The sequence below is a fragment of the Mobula birostris genome, chromosome 14 (assembly GCF_030028105.1).
Source record: "Mobula birostris isolate sMobBir1 chromosome 14, sMobBir1.hap1, whole genome shotgun sequence".
Classification (NCBI taxonomy): Eukaryota; Metazoa; Chordata; class Chondrichthyes; order Myliobatiformes; family Myliobatidae; genus Mobula; species Mobula birostris.
Genome location: NC_092383.1, coordinates 19,228,059 through 19,250,555, shown reverse-complemented (window position 1 = coordinate 19,250,555; position 22,497 = coordinate 19,228,059). Strand labels below are relative to the sequence as shown.

Genomic DNA, 22,497 nt, shown 5'->3' with positions numbered 1-22,497 from the left:
GGAATACTCAGTCAGTCATGTGTCCAAAGGAGATTCAGAATCAGGTTTACTATAACTGTTGGCATGTGATGTGAAATTAGTTGTTTTGTGCTAGCAGTATGATACTAATTCCTGTAATGAGATGGTTGTCCCACCAAGTTTTAGTGTATCCCTTGGGGTTTAGAAGTATAAGGGGCTGATCCTATTTAAGTGTAAGATCAGAAAGGGACTTGACGATGTTTCCACTAATAGGAGAGTCACAGACAGGTTCAATAGGTACATTTAATGTCAGAGAAATATATACAATAAACAAGGGGACATATCTACAAACTTAGGGGCTGGTCATGTAAAACTGAAATTCATAGAAACCTCTCAGGCTAATAAATCTCTGGAACTCCCAATCCTCAGGTTCTGAAAGCCAGGTCATTAGATGTATTTAAGGTGGAGGTCAAAAAATATTTGGAAGTTTAGGGATTGGGGGGACTCAAGGTTTGTGGGTCTTGGGTAAGTCAGAAAGGTGAATTGTAGGGTTAAGGGCTGTGGATAGGAGATCTGAGGTGATGAGATCTCTAAATGTGGCCGTGTTTATTGGTATAGTCAAAGGTCAGAGCTAGGCATGAGAATATATCTGAGAGCCGCTACCTGCCCTCTGCAAGGTCAGATTATGGGGACTTGGCACAGAAGAGTTGAGCCAGACTAGGACTAGAGATTCCAAACACCTGTAAATTAACTGGATCTACTTCTTAAAAACAGACCATCTAACAACAATTCTCTGTCCTTTTCTCCGTCACATTGCAACTTCCTATCAAAAGCTTATCCAGGACTAAAGATATTTAAAGTTGAGCCATTTTGAATCACACACGTTTTCAGAGATAGTATTCCAGTGTACAGTAACTTATTGTGTAGCATGAAATATTTCTAAATCATCCATTCTTTTTTTGATCTTTGCTTGAGAAATTGGGGCACAAGAATATTTTATGCCATAAAATAATGCAAGTATCCAAACGATATATCAATATTTGAAGAAGATAAATCTGAGATTCATCTACAGTTATCAATTTAAATTGAGATTATTGTCATTTGCCCAGGTACAATAGTTACAGGTACAGTGAAAAACCTGCTGACAGCAGTGTTGTGTGCACCTAGCTTTAGACAACACACAGAACATAAATTGTACAAAACAGTGGGGGGGGGGGGAAGAAAAACTGCACAAAAGTGGTGTGTGGAATTGCCCTACCAGGGGTGGTGGTGGTAGACACAGATACAGTACATTATTGGGAATTTAAGGAACTCTTAGATAGGCATATGGATGATAGAAAATTGGAGGGTTACATAGGAGGGAAGGGTTAGATTGATCTTAGTTGATTTCAAGGTCAGCACAACAATGTGGGCCAAAGGGCCTGTATTGTGTTCTATGTTCTGAAACTGTACATTAATGTGAAATAAGAGATGGTCCATAGTGCTCTATTACTGATGTAGGATAAGGGTTATGCAGGTGCAATTCTAGAACTTGGTGCTTGTAGGAAAGCAGCCATTCCTGAGCCTGCTGATGTGGGACTTCAGGCTTCTGCAGCAAAAGAATAGTAAAATTAAAGGCCACAGAGGTGGAGCAGTCCGTCTTCCAATGCTCTGCATAGTCATGTCTGGGGTAGTATATCAAATCCTTATCTAGATGCTCTTTAAATGTGACAAGGCAGGAAGTTTCTGTCTCCTGACTATCTTTTTTTCAAATTTCTTCAATTTTTTTTTACCTGTGCTTTAAATTTCTGCCCCCTACTTACTGACCTCTCTGCTAGAAAAAAAAGGATTCTTCCTGTTCACCTTTTCTAGGCCTCTCGATCCTGTCCACCTGGGTTCTATCAGCCATTTCTAAAGGAAATAATACTAACCTAGTCAGTCTTGTCTCAAAACTGAAGCGCTCTCATTTTTTCCAAGTGCTAAGAATTAATTTATTTGGTTTAAAATAAAGTCAAATGCCCAGTTTTGTTTGATAGTATTTGGCTGGATCACCACAAAAGATGTTTTTCCCAGTGGTGTGTTGACTCCATCTAAATAGTTCACTTATTAATAGTCAACCCTCTATATAATGAAGGTTTAAGTTGACCATTATTCTTTTGTAGTTGACCCGTTAACACCCTCTTCTGGGACAGTGTGTACTACATTCAGTACTTAGTAGTTCAGGATGAATGGATCAGGGGTTTGCTAATACCAGCAAAACATCTTGCTTTGAATAGTTCAAGAGATTTCACTGAACTGATTTAGCTTCAGCTGGCGAACAGTCGCATTTTGTGCATGCAAGATTCAAGTCTGTTTATTATCTGTCATCAGTACACAAGTGTAAAGGAGAATGAAATGATTGTTACTTCAGATCTGAAGCATAATGACAATAAAAAAGTCAATAAATATAAATACATGAGATTAGCTTATATACATAGACTGTATGTACATGAAGTGATAGGTGCAGGAATATCTGACAGGAAATAATGGCGTGTTTCAAACTCATTGGAAAAAAATCAACAGCAAAATGTTTTCTAGAAGGGATATATCATACCTGGTGCTTTCAACTTAATTTCTTGGCTTTTTGTTAACTAACAAAAATTAACATTTTAATAGACATAAAGTGAACTTCTACTGTTCTGTGCAGTTGGATACCGTGCATAGAACATCCATCATCCTGTCCCTGGCCACAACAGGCTACTGGCTCCATAATCATTATAGCCGCACAAAGTTCATCTGACTATGAACAGCACAGCTGGCTGCAGCTATTTGTTTCTTCCACACCACTAGCCGTATTGTCCAGCTATAGTAACTAAAGTTAACATCCAGAACATGAAGTGCCTTTTGTCTGATTGGCCTTGGCTTGCATTGACCTAGCTGAACAGCCACACCTGCTGACCAGTCTTGTCACTATGCAGTCCCCAGGTAAACCTAGCATCCACTAGTTTTGGACTGAAAGTTCACCAGATGTTGATGCAGAGAGTTAATGAGGAGGAATTTCTTTAGCCAGAGGGTGGTGAATCTATGGAATTCATTACCACAGACGGTTGTGAAGCCCAAATCATTGGGTATAGTTGAAGCAGAGGGTAATAGAATCTCAATTAGTAAGGGCATCAACGGTTAAGAGGGAGAAGGCAGATTGGGGTTGAGAGGGATAATAAATCAGCTATAATTGAATGGTGGAGCAGATTCAATGCATCAAGTGGCCTAATTCTGCTCTGATGTCTTATGGACTTGTAGCTGAAGGGAATTGCTGCAAAATAGTTTTATTTTCAAAAAGATTAGCGAATTCCTAATATAAATAACTGTAATCTACAAATATTATTTAATATTTGAGTGCTGTTAAAATCTTGACTATTTAAAAACCAGTTTTGAGGTTGTTTATATTCCTCTGCGTTGCTGGAGTGGGCATGGTTTAATTCTGGTTCAGGCAGTAGATAATGGTAAGGGAGTGGAGCAAAGCAGGAGAATCAGTGGGTGGTGTGTCACTAAGGAGTTGGGAAGGTACTGTCAGGAAGCACAGCACTAAGGGCTGAGGAACTGAACACAAACCAGGAAACATTTTAAAGTTTACAAGCAAATCCACAGAACCTTGTTTGAGATGGGGGTAGAAAAAATCTGGAGATGTAGTAATCTTAGTCAGCACATTTTCCATCTGATGGATCTGAGGGAAAAAAAATCTTTTGTACGATCAGAAAACTGGACTGTGAATTTAAAACTCTAAGTCTTTTTGTTAATAACTGACAGCAGGTTTGTCTATTAACAAAAGATGTCATGTTATCTTGTAAACTGCACAGAGGGGCACTGATGCACTCTATTTGGCAAGACGGAGACATGCTGTGTGTTTGGTGTGTATGTTTTCAAAGCTTTTACCAGTACAGAATGGATTATGCAATAGGCCACTGCTAAAACCAGATTCCCTTCCCTTCCCTGAAGGAATTTAATGATCTATTTTTTTTTTCATGACACGTTGCCATTTTACACATTACCAGATATTATTGGAGCATAGTTCGCAGTCTGTCCTGGTGGTAGTACTTGGGTTATACAATAGGTGACTACAGTCAGTTTCAAGTGCTAACAGCTGACCTTCTGGTTAAATTTGCTACTTTTCATATCTTGAATTAAGTGTGTACAAAACTGAAATATAAAGACGCAATAGTCAGTTCAGTCAAAAATCAAAATAATCTCCAGAGCACCTATGGAACAATCATGCCTTTACATTCAAAAGGAATTTGAATGTATTGACTGCCTGTTCTTCATTTCTACGGTAAGGTTACTTCTGCCTGGTTCGCAAGGTATTTCAGCAAATAAGTATGGTCAGTTCATCTTACTCATTTTGTGCCATTTGTTTAAAGAATGGCAATCAAATTTTAAGTATAATGAGCGTTTACGTGAAATGTATTGATTGATTCATTCATTTAGATTGTATGACAGCTTGGGATCCTTATTTAAAAGAATGCATAATTTTATGATTATTTTAAAAATGTTCTTCATTTTCTGGCTCTGATTTTATAAACTGCTACAAAAATGTTCAGTTTTAGAGTAAGTTTGAACGTGCCCTTCTGCAAAGGTTTTAAACAAGTACATAGTGAGTTAAAGGATTATGTACCAAAGTTGTCTGTAAGCCCCTTCTGAAGGCAACTCCCTTGTGTGTGTACTCAATGCAAAGGCAGCATTTTTTTTCAAGACACAGAAAAACTTCAATCACATTAATCTTCAAAGCTTAAATTTGTATTTAGGTTATCACCTGTTAACAGTATAGCCTGGGAACAAAGTTTTTCATAAAGCGTAACTTAAACTTCAGGTAGTAGTGCAAGAGAAATAGTTGCCTGGGTATTTAATTCCATTTATTATAGTGCATTTGAATATCATTGTTGATCTTTAAATGTTTAGCATCAGAAGTAGAGGGGTTTATTTTATTTTTCTGGGCTATAATGCATCAGGCAATAAACTGGTCTAAGTAGTTATGACTGAAGTCTTCCTAAAATGCTGTTTTTGGAACTATTTTCAATGTACAGTAGCTAAAATAGTTCATATTTTTCATTCCTTTTCAAAGGTTATGTTTCAGATTGGATATTAAAATAAGCTGCAACCTAACTCTCTGCTTTTCATGGGTGGGGGAAGTGGTGGGAAGGATCCATTTATTCAGTAGGGTAGACCAAGGACTCTGAGCCTGTCTCAAGGGCTTTTGACTACCTGAACTGGTTCAGTTATTTGCCTAGCCTAGCTGTGTTCTGTATCACCCCATAAAACTGAAGCAGGGTTATAGATCAAGGACGCAGCTAAGATCAACGATTTAGTTTTTGATCTGCAGCTTACCATAGGCCAATACAAAGGTGGATGGGACTCCTTGGGAACATAACTCCAGGTGTACCACAGTCTAGACGTTTTAAGTGTAAACAATATAAACGTGGAACACCAGCTTTTGAGTTTTCAAAATGATCCAAGTAGCGAATGCATTGGTGTGAAATGTAAGTCTTAAGGTAAAAACTATTGTATCTTTTTCATCTTATGAGTTCTCATGAAGGGTCTCGGTCCGAAATCTGAATTGTTTATTCCTCTCCATAGTTGCTGCCTGACCTGCTGAGTTCCTCCAGCATTTTGTGTGTGTATTGGACCTCTTTTTAGCCATCATTTTATTGCAAATCAGCATATGTTGTGAAATTTGTTAGCTTTTACTGCAGCAGTACAATGAAATTCATGATAAATAAATATAGAGGGAAAAATGGTGTGCATGTATATATGATATATATATATATGTTTTTTAAATAAGTAGTGCAAAATCAAACAAATATAAAAAGTCGTGAGATAGTGTTCATGGGTTCAGTGTCCATTTAAAAATCGGATGGCAGAGGGGAAAAATCTGCTCGTGCATGGCTGAGTATGAGCCTTCAGACTTCTGTATCACCTTCCTGATGGTAACAATGAGAAGAGAGTATGTCCTGGGTGGTGTGTCCTTAATGAGAGTCGCCACCGCCTTAAGGCACCAGTCCTTGAAGCTGTTCTGGATACCACGGTGGCTAGTACCCATAATGGAGATCACGAGTTTTACAGTGAATTTTAAATGAAGTGCACTCTGCATTTAATTTGGCCAGTTTTAAATTTCAGGAATGGGGTACATGAAAGCTTTATCAAAAAGTTGATATTAAAACAATTGACTTGACTTGATGGTTTTGACGGTTTTGACTTTTAATCTAGATTTCCTTTGCATTTTAATTTCATCTTCATAATCATAAACTTCAAGATTACACGATTAAATAATACTGAGTCTGAAAGTCTTGACAGTGAGAGAAGCAGCTGGAACACTAATTAGTCCAGTTTGTTATTCTGTACATAGATTGGTTTTGCTCATTATTCATTACATGTCATTGTAATCACTACAGATTTCAACATTGTCACTGTTACAGAACCATCTCAAAATTTTCTAAGAGCCATCTATAAGCCCACTTATCCAGGATACATATTTTTATATTATGCAAAAGTGGCAGGTAATTTGACCAGCTAAGAGCGTCTGCTTGGGTACCCAGGCGATGGAGAAGAAGCAACAATTATTTTCCATTTTGCTCTTATTCTGTGCATTTTTTTTAACGTGTGTGTAGGATAATCTGATGAAGAGAACCACTCAAAAATAAAGTATCTGTAACCTTGAAAGTTTACGAAGGTTAAGGAAAGCTGCTCTAATTACCTCTGAGTGTTTGCATCAATTAACATTACCAGGCTTTCAAGCTCTTTATCAGCAATACACAGACCTAGAAGCTTCAACTGCTATGTTACTGATCATAGCTGTTTTCTTTCTCTTTTCAATATATGGAATAGAGGCAAGCCCTGAGGCCTCTATTATTATTATTATTATTATCATCATTATTATTATTAGCATGCTCTGTTTTCAACATGTTGCTAATAGAACAAATTTTGTTTTGACATTGATCAAAAATGGTAAATTAGCCCTTTACACGCTTGGATGATCTTTTGAAAGGCGATATCAAAACCGTTTTATATTTTTTTTCTTTCAAATATTGTCATCAAGCATTATGAGGAACAAAATGACTTGTTAGCATTAGCTAGGGGCCTTTACCAGGACAAACTGGAACAGAATGTGTTGAATGAAAATTACGGTTCCGAGAACATCAATTAATAGGTGTCACGTAATGAAATAATGAAAACTAGACAGCTGGTACTAAACCTCACCGCCCCTCTGATACCCAGTTAGTATTTGTAGTAACAGAAGAGAGCGTTATCATCCAGAATAACAGCGGAATAAAGGTGTAGCTTTGTTAAGCATTTCAGCAGGGAGCAACTGCAGCATGAGATTTCAAAAGTTGGTAGTAAAAATTAAATTAAACTGCATTCTACACATTTTGTTGCATTTTTGTAAGGCCTTATTGTTGGCAGGTTATTTAAGGTTGTTATAGCCAGGAAGGGTGGTGGTGATAGTAGGGATATGCTCCCAATGGCGTGCATCTCAAGTAGCTCATGACAACCAAAAGTCCAGCTCCTAGCCTTCAGATGTGGCTTAGCTACTAATGTGGAATGGTTTCTACTGACAAGTGAAGGGACAAAGGCGGGTATCATGTATTGAAATAGTAAGGTCCACTAATGTAGTTTGATGCTTGTCAAGTACAGTGATGATGTCATCAGTTGGGGACAGAGCAACACATGATGTCGGGGAGCATGGAGGCGAGAATGAGAAATAAAGACACGTTCAGAGCATGGTATACGCACTATCTAATTAAGTACTAGGATGGGTTGCAAATACACAGCAGTGGCGTCAAGGCTGGAATTCGAACCCATGCGTGCAAAGCACACTGGACAGGTTGCAAATGCTTAACAGCGGGTCACCGGAGCCTTAAAGCCAGTCGCTTTGGACAGATAGGATTTATCATCTGTGGTCGGCAGCTCACCTAGGAGAAGAGAGACTCTGATCTCAAAGCTCTGCTGTCTTGCGGCTGCACCCACTCACGGGGAAGGCATCAGGAGTAAGCCCAGATGGGAAAATCCAGAACTGAAGTTCCTAAGCCAGTCCTATGCTGAGTTCAATGCTGACTGGCAACTCCTGCGACACTGCTGGTGTCAAACTATCATTCGCTGCCGCTCCCTTGGATTCATTAGCTGGTTGGAGAGTGGGAGCTTGCTGCATGGGCAACAGCTTCCTCTCCATATTGTACAGTTTGCATAGTTCGTCTTCTATGCTGTTTGCTCTTTCATTGATCCTGTTTACAGTTACTATTCTATAGGTTTGCTGAGTATGCCTCAGGGTTGTATGTGGTGACGTGTATGTACTCTGATAATAAATTTTACTTTAAGCTTTGTACTTGACTGCCCGGGCTTGTGTATCACATAGACAGCTAAGGCGCATCATCCCTCGTTGACCCCAACCAATGGAGGGGCTCAACTATTGTTGACATTCTGTTTAATTCGCTCAGTTTCCATGCATTGTCATGGTGATTTTTAATTGGGACTCCATTCCATTGCCCATTGACCTTAGCCAGTGGAAGCAGAACAGCTTCCTCAGTGGCATAATTGGTAAATGCTGTGAGGCTGAACAATACATGAAGTATGATCCATAGATTTGTAGAGCATAGTAACAGATCCTTCGGCCCGGCTGTTCCATGCTAGCAAAGATGCCCACCTTAGTTAGTCCCATTTTCCCGCATTTGGCTTGTATTCCTCTAAACTTTTCTTATCTGTTTACCTGTCCAAGTGTCTTTTAAATGTTGCTAATGTGCCTTCCTCAACCACTTTGACTGGCAACTGCAGATTGGTGAAGCCATTCTATTCATGAATACCGTTTCTGATAAGCTCTTGAATGTAATGTTGCATTGAATCTGATTCTCTCAAATGGACAGTCAATAGCCCATAGTACTTTAAGCAAAGCAGGCGGATTTAATCTTCATCCTTCAATCTATTTCCAACAGATAGTTTGGTTATTTATTCGATTCCTGTTTTTATTGTATCTGCGCCTCACTTGCACCAACACTGAGTTGCAAAATTAGTCAGCTCCATCAGGGGTACTAGCTTGCGTAGTATCCAAGACATCCGCAAGGAGCGGTGCCTCAAAAACGCGGTGTCCATCATTAAGGAACCTCATCACCTAGGACATACCCTCTTCTCATTGTTACCATCAGGTAGGAGGTACAGAAACTTGAAGGCACACACTCAGCAATTCAGGAACAACTTCTTCCCCTCTGCCATCCGATTTCCGAATGCTCATTGAACCCATCAACACTATCTCACTACTAATTTCTATTTTTGCACTACTTATTTAATTTAACTATTTAATATATATTTACTGTAATTCGGTTTATTTTCTATATTTATCGTGTGTTGCGTTGCACTGCTGCCACTAAGTTAACAAGTTTCACGAAATATGTCAGTGATAAAACCTAATTCTGATTTACTTCAGTGGTGCTTCATTAGTTAGGGAGTACTTTGGCAGATCCTGAAGTCATCAAGTGCACTGTAGACACACGTCCATTCTCTGGCCATTTTCTGCCCAGATTATAAAAATCCATGTATCATGCTTTCCACTTAGATGCTAGAACACAGTTAGGTGTGTAAAATCTAGCCTAAACACGCTGAACAACAATGCCATCTCTGGATTTGCAAGCTATCAGTGTGGTATTGTCATGTTCATATGCAAATAATGCAATAGGAGGTAAACTCAGCCACACTGAAAACATGCTTGCACAATGCTGACTCCACAAGTGAGTTATTGCAAGGCTAAATTACCTCCAGTGGACAACAACATGTAATCAGTTGTGAATCTGGAATTAATAATCATTTTGTGTTTACAAACGTTCCATCGTTAACTCCAGATGTGCCATTGGGGTTTTGTTCTGGGAGCAATTACATTTTAGGCAGGACAGTGGGGAACCGTGTTCACTGTTCAATGTTTGTATCTGACTCAAGTTGACATCCTGTGGAAAAACAGATGTTTCATCCATGTAGTGTACTTTCTGAAAATATACAGAGACTAAGCTTTTCAACTTTAGGGTTACTTAGCAATTAAGAATATTTTTCAATGAAGCAACTTACTATCTTATGTGAATTCCCAAACTTTCAACATGTTTTAACAAATTAGGAATAGCAACTATTCAACAGCTGAATCATAAGCTGTATTTATTTTACTGGCTGTTTATTTTGGCACCAAGCAAGGTTAAGTGGAAGGTAGCTATTGGTATGCTGAAAACAAAAGAGCTACTTCCATTTTTTGTTAACTGTTCAGGGCACGATATCCCAAAGTGCTCCAAAGGCAATTAAGCGCTTGAAATGTACTTGTCATTGTAATGTAGAGAGTCATGGAAGCCAATCAGCCAGCACCAATTGCAAAGCCAAAGGGAAAAAAAACATGCTTCTCATTTGAACTTGGAACCAAAACTCTTTGAATATGAAAAGCACTTTTTTGACTTTATTGGTGAAGAAGCCAAATGAAGCAATGGGATGACTGTCATTTCAGAGTTTTTTCTTCTTGATTAATACACTGTGGGCACTTCATTAGGTACCGCTGTACCTAACAAACCCCACAGAGAACGTTCATGGTCTTCTGCTGCTGTAGCCCATCCACTTTAAAGTTTAACATGTGTATTCAGAGATGCTCTCCTGCACTCCACTATTGAAATGCGTGGTTATTTGAGTTACTGTTGCCTTCCAGTGAACTTGAACCAGTCTGGCCATTCTCCACTGACCTTTCTCATTAACAAGTTGTTTTTGCCCACCGAACTGCTGTTCACTTGATTTTTTCTTTTTGTTTGCTTTTCTTTGTAGGCTCTGGAGATCGTTGTGCATAAAAATCCCAGGAAATCAACCATTTCTGAGATTAGCAAACCACCCCGTTTGGCACCAACAATCACTCCACAGTCAAAGTCACTTAGATCACATTTCTTCCCCATTTTGATGTTTGGTCTGAACAACAACTGAACCTCTTGACGGTGTCTGCATGCTTTTATGCATTGAGTTGCTGCCGCATGATTGGCTGATCAGATATTTGCATTAATGAGCAGATATACCCAATAAAATGGCCAGTGTGTGTTGATTGGATATAAAAGCACAGATCTGCAGCTTCCACACAGAAGCATTACTACCTTCCAGAGGGACCGGCGGAAGCTAGAACAATGGACATGGTTGATTGACATTGTTTCACTAATCATTTCAAATCAATTTTTGTTTTCTTTTTTCTGCAGGTTGTTTCCATTTTGCAAAGGAACTCTCTTTGTGACAAATATGAAGATCTCCATAAATTATTCCTCTTTTCTGGTGGCCTTCTTTCTACTGATGACACCTCTGACTACAGCAGTCAGCTTCCCCGAAGATGACAAACCCATTAATACTATGGAGTTCCACTGTAAGTCGTGAGCTTCGCAGAATGTCATTTTTTCTTCTGTACAGATGCAAACAAGTTTTTTTAAAATCAGTAGTGTAGTCACATACTGACAAGATAAACTGTTAATCAAGCAAAAAAAAACAACTGGCCTGTTCCTTTGTAATGACAGTACATAATGGAAGAAACCAGGGTAAAGAATCCCTGAAATCTAATGTGTTTTAGAAAATTAAATTGCGTGCAGACTCTTAATCAGTGAAACTTGTCTTTAATAATTTAAAATATTGTCTTAAAAGTAAATTGTGCCCATTCATTCAAATGCTTTTACATTAAGAAAATCATTTTCCCACAGTGACCTTCGGTGGCATTTTTCAGGAATTATTACACAAGAATTATGCGTCACTGCTTTACAATGTTCCAAGTCTTTTGAGCTTGACTAATGATTTGACTAAGATGACCAGGAACGTGTACACTTCTCTTGATGAGTAACCACTGGAAGTCCAAATTAGAGCATTGCACATTCAGTGAGATCTCTGGAACAGCAATGAATGATTGGAAAAATCTTTCAGTAATAATGATCTACATGAAAATGGAAGTGGAATTTCTTTAGCCGGGAGGTGGTGAATGCGTGGAATTCATTGCTACAAACAGCTGTGGAGGCCAAGTCTTTGAGTATACTTAAAGCAGAAGTTGATAGGCTTTTGATTAGTCAGGGAATTAAAGGTTATGATGAGAAGGCAGGAGAATGGGTTTGAGGCAGAATAACAAATCAGCCATGATTGAGTGTAAGAGCAGGCACAGAGCACTAACTGATCTAATTCTGCTGCAATGTCTTGTTTTATATTAAAAAAACAGTTTTTTTAAGTCATAATATGTATTTATTGCAGTCATCTGAACAAGTAGCTGTGGACTTGATTTAATGTCTTATCTGAAGGTGCCATCTCCATTGCTACTGCTTTGCACAGTGTTACTGTGTTAATGGCAGTATTGATATGGTCAAATCCAGTGTGGACAAAATTGCAAGCTTTTGAATTGCAAATGCAGTTGAGGCTCCTGTTACAAAAGACAGACAGGACCCAGGCTGTAAAAATAGGGGACAAGCTCTCCTCTACAATCACTCTGAGCACCAGTGCCCCACAAGGCTGTGTACTCAGCCCCCTGCTGTACTCACTGTACACCCATGATTGTGTAGCCAAGTTTCCATCGAACTCAATATATAAGTTTGCTGATGACACCACAATTGTAGGCTGTATCTCGGGTAATGATGAGTTTGAGTACAGAGAGGAAATTAAGAAACTGGTGGCATGGTGCCAAGACAATAACCTATCCCTCAACGTCAGCAAGACGAAGGAATTGGTTGTTGACTTCAGAAGGAGTAGTGGACCGCACGACTTCATTTACGTCAGTGGTGCGCAAGTGGAACAGGTCAAAAGCTTTAAGTTCCTCGGGGCCAGTATCACAAATGACCTGACTTGGTCCAACCAAGCAGAGTCCACTGCCAAGAAGGCCCACCAGCACCTTTACTTCCTGAGAAAGCTAAAGAAATTTGGCCTGTCCCCTAAAACCCTCACTAATTTTTATAGATGCACCGTAGAAAGCATTCTTCTAGGGTGCATCACAACCTGGTATGGAAGTTGTCCTGAACAAGACTGGAAGAAGCTGCAGAAGATTGTGAACACAGCCCAGCACATTACGCAAACCAATCTTCCATCCTTGGACTCACTTTACACCGCACGCTGTCGGAGCAGTGCTGCCAGGATAATCAAGGACACGACCCACCCAGCCAACACACTTTTTGTCCCTCTTCCCTCCGGGAGAAGGCTCAGGAGCTTGAAGACTCATACGGCCAGATTTGGGAACAGCTTCTTTCCAACTGTGATAAGACTGCTGAATGGATCCTGACCCAGATCTGGGCCGTACCCTCCAAATATCCGGACCTGCCTTTCAGTTTTTTGCACTACCTTACTTTCCCTTTTCTATTTTCTATTTATGATTTATAATTTAAATTTTTAATATTTACTATCGATTTGTACTCCAGGGAGCATGAACATTGAGGTGCCAACATAACAAGGCGTGCACTGTTCAAAGGAATTGTCTTTGAACCGCATAAGAACGGCTTGACTGGAGGGGTCTATGGTCATCTCATCCAGGAATGAGGATCCCAAGGTGATTTGTGCACCACTCTTAATACAAGTGAATAAGAGCAGAATTAGGTCATTCGTCCCGTTGAGTCTGTTCTGCACCTTAATCATGGCTGACTATTATTCCCCCTCAACTCCATTCTCCTGCCTACGCTCCGTAATCATTAGACATTCTTACCAATCAACGTCCACTTTAAACCTACCGAATGACTTGACCTCTACGGCCATCTCTGGCAACGAATTCCCCTGATTCACCACCCTCCAGCTAGAAATTCATCCTCATCTTGGTTTTAAAGCGGCTTCCCTTTGTCCTAAGGCTATGCTGTCGGATCCTCAACTCTCACTGCTGGAAGCATCCTCACCTTGGGCACTCTATCCAGGCCTTTTGCTATTCGGTAGGTTTCAGTGAGATACAACACCACCCCCTCCCCCAATTCTTCTAAACTCCTGCGAGTACAGAATGAAAACTATAAAATGCTCCTCATATGTTAACCTTTTCATAGCTGTAATCATTCTTATAAACCACCACTGAACCCTCTCCAATACCAGTACGTTTCCTTAGATGTGAAACCTAAATCTGCTCACAATACCCCAAATATGATCTGACTTATAGCTTTACCTCAGCATTACACCCCTGCTTTTATATTCTAGTCCTCTCAAAATGAATGGTAACATTCCATTTTCCTTCCTTGCTACTGACTCAACTTGCAAGTTGATGTTTATTTAGGGAATCCTGCACAAGGACTCCCAAGTCCCTCTGCACCTCTGATTTCTGAATTCGCTCTCCATTTAGAAAATGGTCTAGACCTTTATTCCTCCCTGGGTTACGAAAGCCCAATTAATATACAGTTCATACGTTCAAGCGAGTTGGTAAACTGGCGGGATGGATTTGCCAGCTACTACGAGGTTGCAGGCATCTTCTGTCGTGTGGGAACATTGCATCTTGCACAGAAATCTGGTTGAGCTAAATTCCCTGTTTTAACCTTTAGTTGGCCTCTGGTCTTATTTAAATATTTTGCCACGTGACCCCATCCAATTTATGAACTGTTTAGATTAAAGACAGTTCTGAGAAATGAATCGCTATCATAATCTGAGGAAAACCCAAGCTCTCAGAGCAAGGTGCGGGAAATGTATGCAGAAGTCTGAGTCTGTCGAGCACCATTCATCAGAGGAAGTTGTGGCAAGTCATTAAAGTAATTGGAGCAGTCATTCTTGCTGAGTATATTAATGCAGTTGGACCTGCAGAACAGGATTTGAGAGGATTTTGTGCTGATAAGGCCGCTGCCAGCTGATGCATTGGTATATTGCTATAATGTTAAAGAGTACGATGGGGAAAGTCAGTGGATTTACACGGGGGACTTTTATCTTGCTGGCTTTGTTTGAAAATTGTCCGAATGGAATTGCTTCCATCCCATGCAACCAATATCTACACCCCCTTCTCAGTTGGGCGATAAGTTATCCACAGACTCGTAGAGTTAATGGTATCCATGAGGAGGAGCATGGGTGTCCTCTTTACAGTACCACCCTTCTTCTCTTTTTCAGGCCTATTTCCTTGCTTCACTAGTTCTGGCACTGGCTTAGGGATAGCAGACTAGTTAATGGATGAAAAGAAAATAGGAGAAATAAATATTTTCATTTTGAAGGACTATGACAAATGAGGATGAGCTGTTCACAATATGTATCAATAGTTTGGATGGAGAATGAAAGAGAGAAATGTATCCAGATTTGTTCACAATACAAACATGGGTAGCATTTTGAGTTGAGGAAGAGGCAGGGAAGTTTCATGGAGCAGCACAGTGAGTGCAGAGATTATTACTGCCGTCCCAGCTCTGGGGAGACATCTTCAATGAGTGTTGTCTGTACAGAGTGTGCAAATCCTCTACATGACCTCATGTGCTATTCAGGCATGAGTCATGGGCCACCGCAATGGCATGTTTCTGTGCTGTAGTGCTGTATGACTATGCAGCACAGGAGTTGCTGGATTAACAACAACTTCTTCTGAAGCCCATCACCCCTACTGGGGCATAGGCTGCCGACAGCAGCTCCCCAGGGTCCTCTGTCCTTGTGCCCAGGTGTAGCCCAGGTGTAGCCCATCTTCGAAGACCCCTCATTCCCAGGGATGAGGTCTTGGGAGATTCTGTTGCCATTTCCGTAGCATTGGGATTTTTGATGAATGAGTTGCTAGTCTCGTGCCCAACCCTCCTCCTTTCACAGCTGGGCTTGTGACCATGCATTACGGAGTTGGTAGATTAGCTGGCCATTTTAAATTAGACCTTGCCGTAGGTTAGCACAAAAAGAATTGGTGGGATGGAGTTGATGCTTTTACATGCTTACCGTCCTATGGGGTTTCTTTGTTTTGTGGATGTCTGTGAAGAGGATGAATTTCAGGTTGTATAATGTGTACATACTATAATATTAAACATACTTTGAAACTTTGAAGAGCAAAGGGGAGTTGATGAACGTGTGAGAAAGTGTTCCAGTCAATGGACAAATGCACCTGATGGGCTGAATTGCCTCTTCCAGGGTCATTATAAGATCATGTGGTTAATTGGTCATTGTAAATTGTCCCGTGATTAGGCTAGGATTAAATCAGGGCAGCATGGCTCGAAGGACCAGAAGAACCTATTCCATGTTATATCGCAATAAATGAATTAATGAAACGTGGTAAGCCAGTGGCTAAGGACTTTGCCAGTAGAATATCATGTGCTAAATTCTGAAGGTGTCCACCTTGGTAGAAAAAAATAGAAAAACTGAATGATGTCCTTGTATGTAAATCTCTGAAAATCAGCTTCAGGCTAAAGCAAGTGGCTGTGTTGGCCTTTATTACAAGACGGTTTGCATGTAAGAGTAAATAAATGTACTACACCAACCATTATGTCCTTTAGTCATGTTTCACACACTTCTTTTTCCTCACCTTCTTAAATTAGTTTGACACATGCTAGTCAGATGCAAAAAAACTCTATGCGAGACCATCTGTGTTCCTCAATCCAGGGTAGCACACAAACCTGCCTCAGCTGAGGTGATACCCGGCATCTGTCCTTTTGTACAGGACAGATGCTCGCTGTCACCTCAGCCATGTACAATTACATGTTTTGGGAATTTGCTGTGGTATGGTCGTGTGATATGCAACAAAAAAAATCAACAATTATGAAGAATTATATAAAAATGAAGTTAGATGTTAAAGTACGGTTGTGGAATGAAATGTGCATGAATACATAAATACCAGCATGCATCTACAATATAACAGCATTATAAAAAGTGGCTGAAGTGTTTACAGTGCAGCGACTGAGGTGTGGGGAGGGGTGTGGGATGGTCTAAATCAGAATCAAGTTTAATACACCGGCATATGTTGTGAGATTTGTTGCCTTTGCAGCAGCAGTACAATACTACTACTACTACGTTGACTCAGGCCTAGGGGGCCAGCGTTGGGCATAAGCAGTACAATACAATACATAATAATAGAAAAAATGTGAATTACTGTGTGTGTGTGTGTGTGTGTGTGTATGTATATGTAACCTTTTCTTCTGAGCTGACAGCTTGCTGGAGTTTTCGTATCACGTGAGAGAACGCTGCACCAAGCCCGACAGTAATGGCTGGTGTGAGGATGCTCTCTATGATGGCAGTGTAGAATTGTACCAGTATGTTCCGGCAAAGGTGGAATTTCACCAACAGCCACAAGAAGTGAATCCTCTGCTGAGCCTTAGTCAATAAAGAAGATACGGTTCTCCCACGTGAGGTCCTGTGAAATATTGATGGAATGTTGAAACATTCTCCCATCCTGTGAGAGAGGAGTTGGGGGTAGCCCGATAAATACTCTTAGTATGTAAAAGCGGAAAGACAAAATTAAAGAGAATGACGGCCTCCTAAACGATACTTGAGCAGACTACGTTTGTTTGTCTGACAGCTATCAATTAGAAAACAAATATTAGCATTTGCATTGCTTATCTAGGTTGTTTTGTTCAGGTAAAATCCAATGCATTCTCCTTGCAATTGGCTTATACTAGATACCCACTGCCAGGCAATGTTTTGCATGGATTTCCCAGCTGCGCTTGAAGATGTAACCAAATTCTGTTTCTGCAGTTTCGAGGCAATATCCAGTGTTCAGAGCACGACTTTCAGGGAATGAATCTTTACATCGATTGGACTACCAGCTAATGTTGATGATCAAGGATGTGCTTTATATTGCTGGCAGGTAACTTAGGTTTTCGATTCTTTATCTGGTTGTGTTGGATTACAAGTTTAAACATTGAATTTAAATTGTCCAGCGGTAATTCTAAAGTGAACTGAAAAGAAAATAAAAGGCTTGAATGGTTATGTCTCTTCTTGAATTATAATTATATCTACTTGCATAAATTTTCTTTTCAAATAGGGACCAAGTCTATGCTATTAACTTAAGTGATCCTCCAAGAGGAGAAATAATTTCTAGCAAAGTAAGTTATTTTTATTACCTTTACATATTTCACTTTTCTACTTAATTTCTATTCCTTGGACTACCTGGACCACCAGCCACACTCCTCCCTTCCCAACTGTTTCTGTTCTATCTTCTTTTTGCTGTCAGGACTTTACAAAAATCGCAGGGAGCTTTAAGTTCCATTTCCAGTTTATGGCAAACTGCTACAGTGTGGCCCTCAATCTGCAGTCTTTCAGTATAGGGCTCTTTACAGTATTGTATATTAAAATAGGAAGGTGGTTGAGAAACAGAAATAAGAGTATTTTGTATTAACTCAGTAGTATTAAGTGTTATTTGGTAACTGTAAAGACATAATATACTGTACTGTGCAAAAATCTTAAGCACCCTAGCTATATATACATTTGCCTAAGTCTTTTGCATAATACTGTATACAGTCTTTTTTAAGCACCATCCTTTATTGGCCTTTGTGCTGCTACACCCTTGGTTCCATCACCTGATCACCGCTTTGAAAATTGTGCAATTTCCACATGCGTGCTGTCGACACAAAAGATTCTGCAGATGCTGGAAATCTGGAGCAACAACAGTCCTGGTGAAGGGTCTTGACCCGTAACGTTGACTGTTGATTTTCCTTCATAGATGCTGCCTGACCGGCTGAGTCCCTTCACTATGCTGTTGACAGCCCGCTCCCTTAACCCTTCCCTTGACTTTGTGTGCTGCCACATTTAAGAAACTTGTAGACGGACACATGATTGATAGATAAATGGAAGGCTATTTGGGAGAGAAGGGTTAGATTGATCTTGTAGGTTATGAGGTTGGCACAACATTGTGGGTCAAATGGCCTGTGTTGTGTGAAGTCTTTGGTCCCTTGCTCTCCTCCTATTCCATGTTACATGAGCCATATTTCTCCATTTCTCTGGCTTTAATGGAACCTAAATCTACATCCCATGAGCTATTTATTCTATATTGGCACAGCCATTCCATTGGTCCCCTGTCATACGGTTTTTCTCTGGCACTCTGCTGCCCTAACTGAGAATCTCCCATCATCCTACATTGGCCTTCAGTTGCTCAGGCCCTTAGTCTTGAGAATTCCCTCCCTGAAGCACTCTGCCCCCCCCCCCCCAAAAGCTAGCAAGATTTTAGGCACCTCTCTGAATACTTCCTCCTAACTTGCTATTCGTACTTTCCCCCAATGTATCCGAGTTTTGGCTCAGCAATGAACCTCTGCTTCACCACAACAGAGACATGGGTTCAACCCCGACCTTGGGTACTGCTTTTGTGGAGTTTGCATGTTCTCCTTGGGACCATATGTCATTGTGCTCTGCTTTCCTCCCTCATCTCAAAGACATGCAGGTTGGTGGGTTAATCGGCCACCAACTTTGACAAACTTCTGTAGATGTATAGTGGAGAGTATATTGACTGGCTGTATCACAGCCTGGTATGGGAACATCAATGCCTTTGAATGGAAAATCCTACAAAAGGTAGTGGATTTGGCCCAGGACATCACGGGTAAAGCCCTCCCAACCATTGAGCACACCTATATTAAACGCTGTTGTAGGAAAGCAGCATTCATCGCCAGAGATTCTCACCACCCAGGTCTTGCTCTTTTCTCACTGCTGCCATCAGGTAGAAGGTACAAGAGCCTCAGAACTCGCATCACTATGTTCAAGAAGAGTTCCTACCCTGCAACCATCAGGCTCTTGAACAAAAGGGGATAACTACACTCACTTGCCCGTCCATTGAGATGTTCCCACAACCAATGATCTCACTCTAAGGGCTCTTTATCTTGTTATTTTATGTTCTCATTATTTATGGCTATTTATTTATATTTGCATTTGCACAGTTTGTTGTCTTCGGCACTCTGGTTGATCTTTCATTAATTCTGTTCTAGTTACTATTCTGTAGGTTTGCTGAATATGCCCACAGGAAAATGAATCTCAGGGTTGTGTGTGGTGACATATACGTACTCTGTTAATAAAATTTACTTTGATCTTTGGAAATTGCACCCAGTGAGTTACAGAATCGAGGGGAAAGTGGGAAGAAGGAAAATTGGGATTGATATAGGATTAGCATAAATGGATGCTTAATGGTCGATGTGGACTCAGTAGGCCAAGGGATTTGTTTGCATCCTATCTCACTTCATGACTCAATGATCTCTATGATCCTAGTAAAGATACTATTGTTTCTGTTGCCATGCACTATCCTCTTTTCCTACCTGTGTCTATTCTCTGCTCCTAGACTTTGCATGTCTACTTAGAGAAATGCAAACGGAGCCAGCAGTCTAACAGATGTGTTCATTTGAAGCAGCCGGTGGAGGTCACTTGAGGACATTACCATGTGGCAGACTGTGCAATACTTAGTGCTGAGCTTGTGAAATGCTAGTGCTCACCAGCTGAATGCAAGTTCAGCGTGGCTTGCTGTTTGAGAAGAGCATCGCAAGATAATGTGGACAGATTTTTGAGAGATAAAACTCAGCTGAAATACTTTAACATCATAGCAGGCATGCTGTGTTTGTGCTGATTATGTTTTGCTTATAAGTTACAAAATCCGAAATGTATTTTATGATACACAAAGTTCTGCAATGATTAGATTTTTTTGGTGGATTGTGGAATATAAATCTTAGCAATAAATGCAAGCATCCATTCTGCACCCCAACAGAAATTAACCTGGAAGTCACGACAGCAAGACAGAAGTAACTGTGCAATGAAAGGCAAGCACAAAGTAAGTATTGTGAATTATTATGTGTCAATATAAATACTCTCTTACAAGGAGTTGATTTACCAAACAGTGCTGAGATCAGGATGAGAGCAGTACACAATGCATTAACTCAAGTGAATAGTGGACCTATTGATTAAAGTAAATATTGGCATGCATGAGATAGTTTGCTGATGTATATTGGAATGAATGGGTATGATGTATTGATATTCCATACCTGGAACAACCATTGATTTATCTGTGCTGCTCTATCCATCTGAGCAGGACTTACTTCATCAATTACAACCGATTGAATCAGAGATGTCCTACCTATCTAATTACACTTTCTTGGATTTATTTTTTCCATTAGGAAGAATGCCACAACTTTATCAAAGTGTTTGTACCCAAAACTGATGAGACCGTTTTTGTCTGTGGCACAAATGCTTTTAACCCTGTGTGCAGATATTATCAGGTAAGTAATGATGGGACTTCGGTCAATTAAAATGAATCTTTTCAGTAGAATCAATTCCTCTTTTGCCCGAATAAACCCAAATTGTGTATTCAGTTTTCTGCAAACCTTTGGGCTTGATTAATAACTTCAGTAGAAACACAAGGTCTGCAAATGTTAATGTTGCAATTGAGATCTTGCCAAGCACACAGCGCAACTGTAGATGATGTAACTCACCCATTAAGGAACCAGAGAAAAATGAAACGTGTTCTAGTTCATAATCTCAAATTATATGAAAACTATGTCTGAAAGGATGAACTACAGTTTTCACACTTGAGTCCCTTCTTTGAAAGATTGCTTTGGTCAGAAGGATATGAAAAATTAACTGAATTTTCAAAATAGTAATCATTTAAAAATTATGTATTTGTTGCCATATTAATAGTTTGCAAAGAGTAATGGTAATCTCACAGCACAGCACAACACTTGAATACATCAATAGTAATTGAATTATAGCTGCATAAAGTGTTATTGCTTCACAGCTGTCATAGTGTACAATGCTCACGCCAAGATATAATTTATCTTCATTTTATACAGTTGGATACGTTGGATTACAATGGTGAAGAAGTCAGTGGTTTGGCACGATGCCCATTTGATGCCAAGCAAACCAATGTTGCCCTCTTTGCTGGTAAGATGTTCATTAGCAATGAATCTCAATGATTGATGATTTTTGCAACACCAAAGCCAGTTTAGAAAGGTAGCATAGTTCGTCAAGCGCCACCCTGGTGTCTCAAATATTATTATTGCTGACAATTCAGTTCAGTGTGGTATGAGAGGATAACAGGTTCCAGAGAAAATTATTGAGAGGGTGGGATCTTCGTGAGCTGTTCTAGACTCCTAAAGAAAATAGAACATACACAGATTAGCAATTCTTGTAAGGACAGATAATGAACACTGGTACATACAGTATCAAAAGCTAAGTTCAAAGTAAATTTATCATCAAAGTGTGTCACCATGCACTACCCTGAGATTCATTTTCTTGTGGGCATTCATAGATACAAAGAAATATAATAGAATCAATGAAAACTGCAGACAAACACTAACAAATAACTAATGTGCAAAAGAAGACAAACTGCAAATACAAAAAACACAAATTATGATACATAAGAAATAATGTTGAGAACATGAGTTGTAGAGTTATTGAAAGTGAGTCAATAGGTTGTGGAATCAAATCAGTAAAAGTTTTATTCATGAGGAATCCACTAGAGATATCTTCGGTCTCACTGAAGGAAACACCCTAATAAATGTGAAATAAATTAACTATTTTTTTTGTTTTAAAAATTCCAGAGAATAAGTTGTACTCGGCAACTGTTGCAGATTTCCTAGCTAGCGATGCAGTCATCTACCGCAGTATGGGAGATGGTTCAGCTCTAAGGACTATAAAGTATGATTCAAAATGGATCAAAGGTAATGCAAAAACTGTACATGCATTGAAGACTATGGCAAATATATTATA

At 39.8% G+C, this 22,497-nt stretch overlaps 1 protein-coding gene across 15 annotated transcripts in view; it reads left to right on the top strand.

Annotated features, from left to right (window-relative positions):
• sema6d (semaphorin 6D) overlaps positions 1-22,497 on the top strand; it is a 357,509-nt gene that overhangs the window by 311,373 nt on the left and 23,639 nt on the right. For 14 of the 15 annotated variants that reach the window (XM_072278177.1, XM_072278174.1, XM_072278176.1 and 11 more), the window contains 7 exons: positions 11,157-11,317; positions 17,515-17,626; positions 17,804-17,864; positions 20,501-20,563; positions 20,907-21,008; positions 21,579-21,669; positions 22,329-22,448. In XM_072278177.1, the coding sequence (XP_072134278.1) occupies positions 11,157-11,317; positions 17,515-17,626; positions 17,804-17,864; positions 20,501-20,563; positions 20,907-21,008; positions 21,579-21,669; positions 22,329-22,448 (710 nt within the window). Of the gene's footprint in view, positions 1-3,995; positions 4,244-11,156; positions 11,318-17,514; positions 17,627-17,803; positions 17,865-20,500; positions 20,564-20,906; positions 21,009-21,578; positions 21,670-22,328; positions 22,449-22,497 lie in introns of those variants that run through there. The other variant, XM_072278187.1, reaches the window with a different exon arrangement.